Source organism: Centruroides sculpturatus, unplaced genomic scaffold, assembly GCF_000671375.1.
Source record: "Centruroides sculpturatus isolate CEXI.00-Female unplaced genomic scaffold, Cexi_2.0 scaffold45, whole genome shotgun sequence".
NCBI classification, from domain to species: Eukaryota; Metazoa; Arthropoda; class Arachnida; order Scorpiones; family Buthidae; genus Centruroides; species Centruroides sculpturatus.
This window is the reverse complement of record NW_019384310.1, coordinates 701,815-717,959: the sequence shown is the minus strand read 5'-3', so window position 1 is coordinate 717,959 and position 16,145 is coordinate 701,815. Positions and strand designations below refer to the sequence as shown.

The window sequence follows — 16,145 nt, the reverse complement described above, 5'->3', positions numbered from 1 at the left end:
TTTAATAATAATTTTTGACAAACTATATTTAAACGATGGAAATAATTTAAACGGCTACGTAAAAATGTTAAAGTAAGCTATAATAACTTTTCTAAGTATTGTATTATCTCGGTAATTTTTAAATTGTTGTGACAACTTTGACCTACTTTAACACGTGCAGAGAAAGGGGCTTAACTGGTCAACACGTGTCGAGCCACTTCCGATTGTGATTTGACCAATGAAAATCTTCGGCGGATTAATACGACAGAACCTTTGTTTACAGTAGCTGCCAAGTTAGGATAAATAGACTATAGTACTATGAACAGAAATAATTAAGTAATTGAACTACTGAGATTTGATAATTTATTTCCAAATGTCTTCCAATGAGTTGTAAAATTGAATAGTAACAAGAATGAATAAATGTTGTTCAAACTATGGAAAGAGATTACAAAGAATATTTCAATGTCTTTAATGTAATCATTTATTTTATTATTACTAATTTAAAATTTTTAGAAAGTTTTCATCATTAAAACTACATAGACATGAGATTTTTTTTCCCGAGACTGATACTCTCTTCTAGATTTTATTTTAGATCATAACAGAAATTAATAAATAAAAATTAAAACTAACAAAAGGAATATTTTAGACTTACTTCATATCACTTTCATATTCTGGAGTGCCATCATGATGGTACTGATTTTTCTTTTTAGGCTACTTGGCCATCTAACAATGGCAAAGAAATTTCCTTTAAAACATGGAACATTTAAAAGTAACTTTTAAAACAGTCAAGGAGAGAAATGGACATATACTCTATTACTTTGAACATAAGCTGCTCTCAAATTTAAGCCACATTAGGAGTTTAAAATTGGAAAAAAAAAAGATTTTATATATATGATTTGTGTCAATTGCAGGATATCTTCCTTCTTTAGACCCCGAGAATGATTTTCTGTCTTTTTTACACTGAAATAACTTTGTGCATTATTAGAGAGCCATGAAGGAATTCTTTTTGACAACCATAAATCTTTTACTGGCTGCATGATTTCAATTTCTTCTGTGACAATATAACTTCTTTTGAATTCAGTATCACATGTAAACCATTTTTTATTGTAAATCATTATTAGTGAGTATGGGTAATAAAAAAATTTAAAATTTGATTTTTCACAGCTGCTACCAAACAGCAACTGGATTAAATCAGAAAAGTGTGAACAGGAAACCACTGAATAAACTGCTGTCAATGATAGTAATACTATGCACATGCATAGTGCATAAAGAAAAGATCTTATTATTGGGGAGTGAGAGACCAACAGAAATAAGAATGTAAGATATTTATTTGCTTTGAATTTAAGCTGCACCCTAATTTTACGTCTTAAGAATTGGAATAAAAAGTGCAGCTTAAATTTGAAGTAATAAGGTAATTTTTTTATCCTCACATCATAGAAACATATTTCCCCACAATTTTCACTTAAGAAAAAAATGTTTAAAATATGAAAATAAATCACTTTAAAGGGAATTTTTGCCACTTTTAGATGGCTAAGTAGCCCAAAAAGAAAGTGTCAGTGTATTATGGTATAGTTCTAGAATTTGAGAGTGAATGAAAAGTAATTGTATGTTTGATAGATTTAGACTTCATTTTTATTTTTTCAAAAATATAAAAATAGTTTGACATTCATTTCCTACTGAATAAGTTATTTATTGTTGATAAATTTATGATGATGTTCAAACTTGGAATCTAATGAATTTTGGAAGCTGAGACATCATGTTTAATTTATTTCACGTAGAGCATTTGGTCTTTTCAATCTGTTAAACTTTGTTAAATAAATAACAAACATGTTTGATATTTAGCAAAATACTTTAAATATCATATTTTAATAACAAATATCTTATCCTTATTTTCTTTTTTGCAGATGATCCTCCTCCTTTTATTGAAGGTATCAGAATAAATAGTCCACATTATTTATGTAAATTGGTAATTCCTCAAAATGGTGATTCCAAGTATACTCTTATTATTTCTCAATATGAGAAATCAAATACAATCTATTATACTTTAAGGGTTTATGCAACCTGTCCTTTCACCTTAAATAAAATAAATAATTATTTTAAATATAAACAAGAGGTAAGAATAAAATAATTATTGTGTTTAATAAATTAAAACTAGGATTTAAAAAGTGGAATGTTTGCAGATAAAAAATGGTGAATGGACGAGTGAGACTGCAGGAGGTTGTGGCAATCATCCCAACAGTTATCACAGAAATCCTATCTATCAAGTTTCTCTTCAGTCAAATAATGATGAAAATCAATTATTGATTGATTTGAAAGGACCAAAGTAAGATTTTTTTTTTATTTAATTGAAGTTGTATACAAAATTTGATTATAACAGAAGTAAAAACATTATATTTTTAGGCAATATCAAGTTGGATTTGATGTTGTGACAGTGAGTGTAAATAATACTAATGCTTCAGGCTATTTTAGTAGAAACTCTTCTGGTACATTCAGGTATTTAGATTTTAAGATGTATTATGTCATATGTAACTATATTGAGATTTGCATTTATGATTTATAATAGTAATATATTAATAAATTGAAATTCTTTTGACTTGCACATGAAATATGAGAAATATTGTTCATGCGCAAACAAAATGAGGACATTTACAAATTGGTTAGTTTTAAGTATTAACAAGTTGAAAAGCAATTATATTATACATATTAGTGAGTATGGGTAATAAAAAAATTTAAAATTTGGTTCTACACAGCTGTTATCAAACAGCAACNTCTCTCCACATGGCTCCGTGTGACCTTTGGCTATTTCTCAAGCTGAAAATGCCGCTAAAAGGAACCCAAATTTAGTCGAGAGAAGACATCGTGCGAAATGCGACGGACCGGCTGATAACCATTCCAAAAGATGCGTTCCAGCAGTGTTTCCAGCAATGGCAGAAACGCTGGGAGAAGTGTATACATTACCAAGGAGACTACTTTGAAGGAAATTAGGGTTTTGTACCTCAAAGTCAATAAATTTATTTTTGCCGACCAAAGGTCCGATACTTTTTGAACAGACCTTGTATAACCAAAAATGCTAAAATATAGAGTATTTCTAGTACTTTACACAATCTATTTTGCAAATTAAATCTTTTTGGTATTTGATAACTTCTAAAAAAACTGCAAACTCAAATATATGTCTTATTACCACCAACAGATATTGGTGATCCCATTTGAATGATTATAATCTTAGTTTTTTTAGAAGAAAGAAAAAAAACTAACGTTTTAGCTTAACACATGTAGCATTATTTTTTTGTGCTTGTGTTGTAATTGCAATATCTTAGAGTGCATCCACACATTTGCTATTTACCAAATGCTGAATATTTGCATTTCAACAAACTATTTGCCATATTGTTTTTCACTTTCCTAGCACACACATTCAATTATTTGCTGAGAATCAGTTTGTTGTGGGACGACAAATGTTTTTCCAAGATCTAAAAAATGGATGATTCTTAAGCAATAATTTGTGCTGCTGATTTTATAGTTATGAGTAGTCCATATCTGTTGATGGAAAAAATAGCCTAAAAGGATGATGATGGTGGATGATATTACTTAACCAAAGCAGAAAAATGTAGGACATGAAAAAGAAAGAAAATTTTTTTAAAAACAACACAATAAAACTATATTGGAAAAAAGACCAGAAAAACTACATACAAAAAATTAAATATTTGTTTTATTGAGATCTTGAATACGTTCTTGCTGTTTTTTCATGAAAATTAATGCTTTATTTTAAAAATATTCATAAAAAACATGTCACTGAAAGTATTGTCCATCGCTAGCCACTAACTTCTCCCATTGTTCTGGCAGCATTTGAATTCCATGTCGGAAAAATGACGTCTTTTTTCCGACCATTTTTTGGCATCTTCATAAGAATGGAAGTGCTGTTCAGCCAAGCCATGTGCCACTGATCGGAACAAATGATAATTGGAAAGGGCAATGTCTGGTGAATATAGCGGGTGGGGTAGGACTTCCCATTTAAGCGTTTCCAAGTTGTTTTCACCAGTTGTGCAACATGTGGCTGAGTGTTGTCATGTTGCAAAATTACTTTGATGTGTCGCTGCTCATATGAGTTAAGCATTGAAGGAAAAACGGCCACTAAATGCATCAGTTGTAGTTGATGGTGATCTCCCATGATGGTTTTGTTAGATTTGAGCAGCTCATAATAAACTACATCCAATCAATCCCACCAAATGCAGAGCAGAAGTTTTGAACTATGGATATAAGGCCATGCCGACAATGTTGATGCATGTGATCTTCTACGCTTAGGGTTATCGTAGTGTATCCACTTTTCATCGCCAGTTATGATACAAGGCAAAAAAATCTTTCCTTTTCTGCTGTTGAAGCAGCTGTTCACACGTAAAAAGATGCTGTTCAACGTCTCTTGGCTTCAACTCGTACAGCACCCAATGCCCTTGCTTTTGAATCATTCCTAATACTTTCAAACGTTTTGAAACTGTTGTGTGATCAACTCCTAATGATTCTGTAAGTTCAGCTGACATCTGACATCACATCTTCATGAAGTTATGCCTCCAATTCTTCATCTTCAAACCTTTTCGGTGCACCAGAGCGTTCTTTATCTTCAACATCAAAATCATTATTTTTGAAGTGTCTAAATCAATCTCTGCATGTTGTTTCCGACAGAGCACGGTCGCCGTAAGTCTCAACAAGAATTCTGTGTGCTTCAGCTGTAGATTTTTTTTGAATAAAATAGTGCAATAAAATTTCCTGCAAATACTCTTTTTTTGGCTCAAAACTCTTGACATGTTTAACACTATGAAAATAAAAAGTTGTTTACACTTTGGCAAAATGACATACACTGAATTTCAAGCTTGCTTATGTTACTTCGTTACAGATGTGCCACCATCTTAAACTACATGCGCACAGTTCTGGTAATGCTATCTGTTGGAAAACAGCGAGAACTTATTCAAGGTCCCAATAACTATAAACTAAATTCAAAAATAAGACTAAATCTAGCTTAAAAAAGACTAAAATAACAAAATACATGAATGCAATAGGAATGCATAGAGGTGAACACTCATCTTTTATTTGGCATAAGAATTGGGAAATAGCAAATACCAAACATTTGTCATGAGTAGACTGTGCACACTACTCAGTATTCATCATATGTTTGTTCTGAATGTGTAGACATACCCTTAGATAAGGTGACCATATATCCCTGATTTTGCCTGTTTTCAATATTTGATTATAAAATTAATCTTTGAATAGAGCAATTTTATTAACACACCAATTAATAAATAAATTTAAAAAATAAACAAAGTTCAATCAGTTTCAGACCCCATTTTCATAATTTTGAAATGTGTCCCTGGTTGGATCGTAAATGATGTGGTCATCTTTCTGCCTTTTTGAAAGTTTCTAAACATTTATCTTTTTGAACTGATTTAGAGTAAGTTTACTTTCAAAAATGCTAAGAATCACAGAATTGTGTAAAATTATGAATTTTCATTTTCAGCACAGACTATTGATTTAAATGTTTGTTAATTTAGGCAAATGAAAGAAAACTCTATTTTTTGCATGATTGTTTAGATTGAGAAACTGAATTAGCTGTTCTCCACATAATTGCTGAGTGCAAATTATTAAATAATACTTAGTTTTAGCTACATTTTAAGATTTTTTGAATTCCTATGCACTGATGTATAATAACTATTTGGTAAATGATATTATAGCAGAATATTTTCATTTTTATAAGTAATTTAAGTTGCAGACATTCGTAAACTTTTATTTACTATGTACTGTTATAATATTCTGATGTACCAATAGTGAAAGTTATTTAAAATTATATTTTTTAATAGATAACCATTTTGCATTTATGTTATGTTCATAACATAAATGCAATAACAATAACAAAAAAATGTTCATCATAGATATATCTTATTTTGAAATTTTTATTTACAGATCTGGTTTTACTATCCTAGAACTAAATGCTGTACCTGCTGGTACATATAATATTATACCTTGCACATACATGCCTAATCAGAAAGGTCCTTTCTTTTTGACCATACAGTCAACGTGCCCATTCAAAATATCTAAACTCCAATGATGAAAATTGTTACATAATTGAAGATTTGGTGCCTTTCATATTGTATATTATGAAAGTATTGTTAAACATTTTTTATATAAGGAATATGAGATGCAATTACGACATTGAATCCTAATTTATTATTTATTTTAAAATTCTTAAGGATTTCTTTTTGTGATCAAATTTGAAATTTTGTTAAATTTGAGACTGAATTAAAAAAAATATATTTTTTAAAATAATGTATAAATAACTTCACTGCTTGAGAATGCAAATTATAGTCACATATTTTTTTATAAATACAAAAAAAAAATAGTATACTTCATATAGTTTGTGATTATTACAACAAGTGTATGAGGTATTTGTTAATTTTATATAGCATCATGTTACAATGTACTACTAATTCAATTTTATTGTATTTATAAAAACTGATTCTTGTTAATAACAGTGTTGTTATAATAATCATTTATAGTGAAATAATAAATGTTATGAGTAAATTTAATAGCACAATAGACAATTTTAAGATAAAGTTACCTGAATGGAATCACAATAATGCAAACTTCATAGCTTAAACCACAAGTTGAGATATATTGTCCAATAAAAATTTCCAGTTCTTCTCTACATTCACAGAAAATTTCTCTATCACAATAAAAGCCATCAGTGTTGAAAATAATTATTGAATGTTAGCTGTAAAAAAATTAATTTTAAATAATGTTATACATGTAAAGTAAGTTAAGTCCTTTAATTTTATAAATTTTAAACAAATTAAAATGAAGAAAAACTTCTTTTATGTATATTAAACTTACTCAATAATCTTTATATTGTTGAGAAATTGAAATAAATATATTTATTTCAAAGTTACAGTTGTTATTTATTTTGTATTAAGCTTAGTTTAAACTTCAGTTTATAGTTTTTTAAATGCAGTATAGCTTTCCTTTTAACTTATGGAATGTTATGAAGGAAGAAAAGAATTCATAAAATTTAGTACAGTGGCGTGTAATTCCTAGAAAATTTTTTTGGCATTGTTTATCTCACTGGATAAAAGTTAAAGATAAAACTTGCAAAAATTTTCAGTCAAAGAATGAAAAATATCTATGAATAAATATACAAAAAAATGAAATTAATGAAACATTTGTTTGGTATATTTTTATTCTTAAAACCCAATCTTATATCTCTTGCTTCCTTTAGGCTTACGAAATACGTTATATCTCGGAACTTGCTTTGGTTCCATTCAGTTGTACAATGTACAAAATCTGAGTCAGATTAGTGAGAAAGATAATTTTCTTAAATTATGTGTATAACATTCATGTCAACTGTGCATCAATCCTAAAATATAGTTCTGTGTACTACAGTATACGCGATTCCTGTTGAACATGTGATTGACCTTTATATATATATATATATATTTATTTATTTATTTACTTATTATATATACAGGCCTCAGAGTGCCATTTTCCCTCCGAGAAAGGCGAGTTGAAATACAGAATCAGTGAGTAAAAAGTGAGTGCAATAGTGACAAAACAAAAACCTGTCTATAACAGAATCCTAAGGGACCGGATAACTCTTCCGTAGTAGACAGTTTTCCGCTATATATAGGTTACCTACTATATGTATCCCTTAATGCGATTAACAAATTTCTCGATATTACCGCGTATATCAAATTCGCGTTAATCAAACTGTGATACCTCGGTACTCGACCTAACAGTCACCATCCGCTAGAACAAATTTTCGGTTAATAATAAATGTTTTATTTTAATATTAATTTTTCCATTCATTCGTAAAAAGTTCTCTTAAATAAAAATTAGTAACCAATTCAAAAATAAGACTTTATAGCTGCCAACCTTCGCCAGACAAAATTATACTCAATTCAGTTCGTTTTATTCATAAGTGGAAAAAAACAGCGTGCGGAACAAAATCATAATGTTTTACAGCCATTTCAAGAGGATGAACTGTTTCAACAATACGTGTCTTTGACACACTAAGATTTTTTGCAAATTTACGAATTGTTATTCGCAGAGCTGTAGAGTCGGTAAATATTTACACGACTCCGACTCGGGGCGGCGAACTTGTTAACAAAATAGGCCCGAAAATTCTGACGTCATCACGCTACCTCAGAATAAAAGCTTCAATAAATGGATATTTATAGAAAACATATTTTCTTATGACTATACATACATAGATGAGTCGAAATTTATTTATTGTCCTTCACACGGCGTGTGAAGGACAATAAATGAATTTCGACTCATCTACGTATAGTCATAAGAAAACGTTTTCTATAAATATCATATATGTCCTGGCAAATTTTATTTCATTCAATAAGTAGAGTTCTAATAAAGATTGGAATAAAAAAGTTTCTACGTTCTAAGTTAAAAGACTCCTCCTCTAAATAATGACATAGTCAATATATAAATATGTATTCGATAATTTTTACTTTTTCGGCTGATATAGCCTATATAACACAGGAAAAGTGTAGCCATCGGTCATAAAATGACTTCCCCAAACTTTCACATTTTTGGACTTGGGACACCTCGAAATGTCGAGATATGCAAAAGATTCAGGTTTTTTTTTCTGTATGTACGGATGTCAGACTTTGTGGGGGGGGCACGATTTTGAATCGGAGCCGGATGGTTTAACACAGGAGTTAAGCTTCAAAATGGTTGAACTAAATCGTTTGGTACACAATCTAACATCCGCGAGTACAGAAAAAACCCGAATGCTTTTGCACTTCACTACGTTTCGAGGCTTCCGAGTCCAAAAGAATAAAAATCTGGGAAAGTCATTCTTTTCCCTTGTTGTGGGCCTATACTGTATAACAGCCGGGAAAGTAATAACGACGACGATTCTGATTACTTTTTTAAAAATGCAAAATAAAACTATTTTAAAAATTAATTAAACATTAAAATTTGACATATCTATTGATACTTAATATGTAAATTCACATTTATTGATTTGTTTGATGATGGCAATGGTAATTGGTAAGCGTGTATGAATAAAAATAGTAAATACATTCCTACACAAACAAATTAGTTTTTTTATTAAACTAATTTGTTTGTGTACGAATGTATTGTACTGTACATAATATACGAGTATATTGGGTAGTATATAAGTATACACAGATATATTTCTTATTCTTGACTTAGTTTAATGTAACATTTAGACTGGTAAAGAAAAAGGTTGCTTATTTTGCCATGTTGATTAATTTATTATTTTTCATCTCTGTTATAAACTGAATTACTCCTTCCAAAAAGAATCGCTTCTATTAAGTCAACATTCTCGGAAGCTCTTAAATCATATTTATATACATAACAAGTTGTGAAGGTGTAAAATGGAGTCGGAATCGGGACTCCGACTCTACAGCCCTGGTTATTCGTCAATCTTTAACATTTTTTTCTCAAAATTTCTCTTCGTCAACAGCTTTTGAGCGCCCCGTACGTTTTGTATCATTTAGTTCAAAATTTCCCGAACGAAACTTTCAAAACCACATTTGACATTCGGAGTTTAGAAGCATCTTCCCCATATACGGTACGAGTATTTTCTACTGTTTGTATAGTGATATCCTTTACATAATATGCCCGATCTGGAGACAATTCGACTTGATTTCATTCAAACGAAATATAATGTAAAAAAGTTTAAAATAAGCTTCAAAACAAAGAATACAATCTGACATCAGGGACAATATATTAAATTTTACGACTTATAATTACGTTACATATTTGACTGTATGTATGTATGTATGTATATATAAATATATAGGCCTATATATATACACACACAGTCAAATATGTAATGTAATTATATATTTGACTGTATGATGGTTGAAAAAGTTATATGGTTGAAAAGATATATACAGTATATAGCTTTTCAACCGCATTTAAGCAGCTAAATATTTAGTTACTTAAGAGCGATTGAAAATGTATATATTTTTTATTAGTATATTTGTATTTGGGGCTAATTTTTGACAGTTTGTTCTAAAGACAATGAAGTAAAATAGAAATGTAAGAAAAATAATAATACAACTTTTGTTAACGAAAATGTTTCGCGGTAATTAAAATAATTTGGTCTGTTAATAGAACTTGTTTAATATAAAATATCGTATTTAGTCACGTAAATGTAGTTGATTCTCGATTAATACATCGCGCTAATAACTAAAATAGAAGCGTAAAGCCGAGATTCAAAATGGAAGAGAAAGAGTTGCATAAAAATGTAAAGCTGAAATTCAAAAACTTAATTTTCAGTATTGTAAACGTAGCGCATCAAAGTTCAGTGAGAACGACGTCGTCGATAGATCTTGTACATTGTTTTCATATAAACTAGAGACGCTATCAAGTTTATAATTAATAAATTATCGTCAATCAATAAAAAACGGTTTTTAAATTCGGTGAATTAAATTTCTCCAGAATGAACGAATTTGTAATGAACATATTGCTTTTCATTTTACAAAGTCGTTAAAAGTTAAAACAATCATAAGCGTATTTCTATACTGTATTGCTTTAATGGAAAATAAATATTTTAGTTGGTCGAAGCTGTAAAAAGACAGCTCTGGGAAATCCGGTTCGGATTCTGGAAATTTTCGTGGATGATTTTGACCTAGGTAATTCGGACCATTCTCTATCGTCGTGAGCCCGACCGACTCTTTGATAGACGCAAATAACAGCCTTTTAATATCGCGAGACTGAAATAATTTTATAAATAGTAAAAATTTGACGGCTGGATGGCCGACAAGTTTAAGGTATCGTCCTACTACTTTGGAAACACGGGGTCGAATCGGAGCGGCCGAGAAAAACGCCAGAAATTCTTCACGAGCGGTCCCTCCCGAATATATAAGGCCCCCTTCCTTGCCATCCGGCCGTCGACATTGTAGGTCTGGCCAAACCCGCAAAGGTACGAAAAAAGACCCGCATAGTGCCCACAGATTGGAGAATAAAAAAATTATATACAGTATATGTATGGATTTATTGTTTAAAATTATATAAAGTACTTTTTCAAACAAAAACTCTTACTCGAAGGCTTGACTTAATTATTCTTAATTCTGTTTCTTAGATTAACCCGTGTCGTTTCCCAATTCTCACCCGTCGAGAACCAGTAATGGATGCAAATATGGCCGCGTTAAATAATATATCCATATAATTTAAGACAAATATAAATGTCAAGTATTGAATATATGAATGATATCTTTTTACATTAGATATTGAGTTTAGTTATAAATGTAAATATTAGTAAAGTTAAAATATGGGAACATTTTTCTATACATATATAAGGAACAATTAGATTGTTATCCGCAGAAGTTTTTCGCCTCACTTCATCGCGATATCATTTTTCCCGCTAAGTTACACGATGGAGAAAAACGACGAAAACAGAAAGAAATAAGAATTTATCCACTTACTCCAGGCCCGGGATAAGATGACAAATATGACACTTCCTATTGACGTATACGGATTCGTCACAGTTATCGTTATTTGGACAGTTCTCATTCCACTATATACCGTTGACGATTAACCGATCTAAGTACTCGTTATATCAAGTAGATTAGAATGATTTATAGTTATAAGTTACATTAATCTATTTAGTATTAGTAATTTATAAAACGATTTAAATTAATTTAATAAACGTTAAACGCTTCTAAACATTATTCCTTCTAAATTAGTATATGCCTAAATTAAATATTCTTACAAATATCAAGTAAGATATTGTAGTTTTTAGATATTATAGTGGTTATCAATTTCTATCATGATATTAATTAATTATCCACGATACACAATATCATTGAATTAGTGAATGTATATAGAATAATTATATATATCTTATTATTTATTTATTTCAATAAATTCTAGCTACAGTTTTAACTCTTTTCTTAACTTTTCCCAGAAAAAATATTTATACACATAAACTTAGTCATTAATTGAAATTCGCATGAAATTTTTATCTTGTCCTTATAATTCTACTCCATCTTAAACTGCGTTTAGATAGTCAGATGACTTACACTCATCATCATCCTCATCGATATTTCGCTTGTATGATAGTTCTTTCTTGTTTTTCTTTTCTGAATTCTAAAACGTTATTTCTTTCCCTTTCTCTTTAACAACTGAGTGTTTCTCCAATTCTTATTTTTGACCTCATTTTAAGTCATTTGACATCTTTTTTTCACCACGTCTTCTTTTCCCCATTAACGTGTCTTTCAACGCGTCCTTGAATATTCTTATTTCCTTAGTAAGTCTATATTTTTCATGCATTTCTCTTTCACGTCGTTACTAATTTTAACTAGTATTTTGTATTAATTAGTTTTTTCCGTAATATACTTCCATTCCAATTGTCGTCTGTCCATTGAATTCTATTGCAAACTATACCTATACACCTAGCTATATTGAATCGTTCATTGTAAGTTATTACTAAGCATTTTATAATTCATCGCAACAAAATTTATACAAGTAAATATTTAGCAGTGTATTTAATTGATTCATACAAATTTTAAAAATCTATCGTTTCTTATATTTATAGATTTCTATTTCATTTAAATCTTGATTTCTGTTATTAGTATATACTATTTAATGTAGATACAATTGATTTATAATTTTGATTTTATAGAAATATAATATTTTTCAATGTTTATAGTACTACAGTTTATAAATTACATGTTTCATTAGCGACGGATTTAATAACAATTAACAATAATTAATAACAAAAAATTAATTAAAAAAGATGTTCTGAGTTAAAACATTATTTGAACGGGATTTAATCTACTTAATTTACATGTTTCAAGTATAGTTTATCAAATAAATAGATAAACAATGATTTATGATAGCTACATTTAACGAAACGTTTGAATAAGAACAGATTTTCTCAATTAATACTGAACAATATCGACGTTTCGTAAGTAAATTTTGGTAACTTTAACCATTAATCTAGTCATTTACTTCAAATGTATAAAATATGTTTTCTAACATTTAGAAACTGCTTTTGTTAAGTCCTTCTACTTCTTAAAGCAAAAGTTGATAATCAATACTATGGTTTTACAAGAATTTGCTTTCCAAAGTAAATGCTTTATTGAATAGTCGCTTTCCTCTTGATCCTATTAAAATATTTCATTTTTGATTTTCTATGCTTTTCTCGACCCTCTCCAAAATGATTAGTCTATTGCATAAATTGCTGAATATGCTATTCTTCCTTTACAGTTGAATCTCTCTTTTGATTTTAATTTGTAAATTTTATTCAACTTATGAAAATTTAGTAACGAAAGAGATTTTAAAAAATGATTTAATCACAAAATCGATTTAAAAAATTAAAATAGTATAATTAAAAATGTTTTACATACTTGAAATTTACAACTTTAAAATATAATAATAATAATGATAATTTAAGATAACTTGAAACGTTTTGTTGATTATAAATACTGTAATTACAGCTGAAGGCTTTTGTTTTAATTATTTCACAATTTTAAATTGGAAACATTTAAGGAGTCAGGTTATTAAACTTTACTAGTGAACTGTATTTGCATTTGAATATATTAATGACTAAATCAGTATATGACGCTGGATCGATTAAAAGAATGCGTGTTTAATTTCAATTTTGTCTTTATTACCACCAGCCAACTGATAGTGATATTCAATAGTAGCAGAATATCAATTTATGATATTTAATCAGGAAAGCTTGTTTTGGGTCAGATGTAAGCTTTGCATCTAGTTTCATTTTAACATTATTTGACTGAAGCTGTGGTTTTATGTGAATAACTATTGTTATGAGATTATTATTATAGGAATTAATGAGCTTAGCGTGACGTATCGAACATAATTAATTCAATCAAACTTTTATATAGAAAAATTACAGATGCAACTTTATAATATATAGTCTAGTGTGTCATAAGGAACGTATATGCAAATACTTTTAGAATGTTAATTCGTGGAAATTTCGCATTTCTACGATCTTTTCTGTCATTTCATTGTTTGAATCTAGAGATGAATGGAGGAATTAATATATTTTTAATAAATGTCGTCATTTTTTTAGTAAATTACGTTAAATTATGTACTTCGGAAGTACATAACGTAATTAAACACATTTAATACTTTAGAAGTATTAAATATGTTTAATTATATATGGAAAGTAATTTGCACAATAAATAAAACTTGTAAATTTTATTAATACGTTAAAAATAAGTCAATTTTAAGTAATTTAGAGGGAAAAAACTCAAAATAAAAGTTGTAAAATTTAAGGCGAGAAACAATAAGAAACATCTCGAAAATTCTTAATTAAAAATAGTTAGGTTCTTAGAAATAAGTAAAGGCAATTTATTATAATATAAAATACAGTATTAATTAAAATTAAAGAAAGCTTTTCAAGCAAAATATTTTGTTATATATTATTATAAACTAAAATTAGAATATGTTACATGAAAATGTTATATAATTAAAATATGCCGAATTACAACATATATTTAAAAGTTGTTTTTTGTGTGGTAATACACTATTTTTTATAAAGGAAACGTTTAAAAATATTTTTACTTAATTTTAATCATTATAAAAATAAATATTTTTCTCCATTACAATGATTTTAGGAAATATAGGTTATATAAAATAGGGCTATTTTTAAAAATACTGTAAAAACTTTATATTTTATCAAAATGCATAAAGTGTTCTAAAAACAATGGTACAAATATGACGGTTCAACATTAAAAAAAATAAATATAAAAAATGTAGAGAGATTGTTAAAAATTCTTGAATAAATCTGTTATAATTTTAAATAGATATAAAAATTAAATTACGGAATGGCGTTTGTTAATTTTCGATTAGTCAAGCATTATAAGCATAATGATTATCAAAGATAATCGTCTTATTTATACTGTTACTAGTGGAACAGTAAAATAAAGCAATTATGATATCACATTTACTATATATGACATCATAACATTTTCATTATTCAGGACGCATATCTTATTAATGGAAATCCTCAGGCAAAAATGTCTCTTTACGCTTTGTAGCGCTTAAATCATCTTCGGTTTGAACATTAATTTTAGATTATTCAATAAATCGTTTCTAAATGATATAAATTTCTGAATCTGTAAAATGAAGGGAAAATAATAAATTCAAAAATATTTATATTATTTAAAGTACATATTGATTAAATAATAACCTAGAATCATAAACGTTATTACAACATTCTTGACTAATATAACGATCTATTTTCTGAATACTTGCCTAAATCAAGATCTTATGCTAAAAAATCTCATTTGCATTATTTTTTTAGTTTAACATCTCATAATAATGCTTTTCTACTTTATTTATATTTTAAGAATCTGACATTAAATCTGCTTTCTTCAAGTTTAAAACTTCAAACTATACATTTAAAGATTTGAAAAGAAGAAAAAAATATCAGTTTTTTTTTTGAAATCTTGTATAAAGTTTAGTTCGTTGCAACAATTGACATTTACATCAATATACGACTGCATTATTTGCAAAATACCTAACAAAAAAGAAAAATGTTATAATTTCGAAAAATAATTAGATCTACATAGAAAATATGAGGAATTAAAATTATTAATAAAAATGAAATCATCTATTGTTCACTTGGAATGCGATTAATTTCAATTAGAAGTAATTTTATTCCTTTTATTAAAGATCAAATATATCATTTATTATTACAAATTTTTCCATTATTTAAAAATGTATTATTACAGTAGAGCCTCGATTATCCGACCCCCGATTAACCTACACCTCGGTTAACCGACCGCCCTAGTCGGCAAATATCAAATGTCCGCTAGTGATGTGGCGCTACAATATTTGGCTATGTCTTGGCTAGTTTATTATTATTTTTACGTGTTTTAGCTGGCAACACTCATTCGACCATGAAAGGGAGCCAGTATTTAAACGAGGCTTAATTTTCTTATTTTTAATGATACAATAGTGACGATTATTATTTTAAAAAAATTCGTTAGGCTTAACATGGATGAAAATTCAACGCGAAGTAGGTTAATAGCGATATACTAATATACTAATTACATGGGATATAATAATATACTACACTAATAATGGATTTTTTCATACTTTTCGGTTATCCGACTTTTCAATTATCCGACCAACCCCAGTCCCCAATTGGGGCGGATAATCGAGGT

General features: G+C 28.6%; 1 protein-coding gene and 1 long non-coding RNA gene across 2 annotated transcripts in view; one reads left to right on the top strand and one right to left on the bottom strand.

Annotated features, from left to right (window-relative positions):
* The window catches only part of LOC111621560 (calpain-7-like), a 71,329-nt gene extending 64,597 nt beyond the window's left edge, over positions 1-6,732 (top strand). The window contains exons 17-20 of the mRNA XM_023363736.1: positions 1,884-2,092; positions 2,160-2,302; positions 2,380-2,472; positions 5,926-6,732. Of these exons, the coding sequence (XP_023219504.1) occupies positions 1,884-2,092; positions 2,160-2,302; positions 2,380-2,472; positions 5,926-6,070 (590 nt within the window). The 3' untranslated portion in view covers positions 6,071-6,732. The remainder of the gene's footprint in view (positions 1-1,883; positions 2,093-2,159; positions 2,303-2,379; positions 2,473-5,925) is intronic.
* Positions 6,733-14,742: 8,010 nt separating this feature from the next.
* LOC111621386 overlaps positions 14,743-16,145 on the bottom strand; it is an 11,527-nt gene continuing 10,124 nt past the window's right edge. The window contains exon 3 of the long non-coding RNA XR_002756070.1: positions 14,743-15,496. This is a non-coding gene — a long non-coding RNA (uncharacterized LOC111621386). The remainder of the gene's footprint in view (positions 15,497-16,145) is intronic.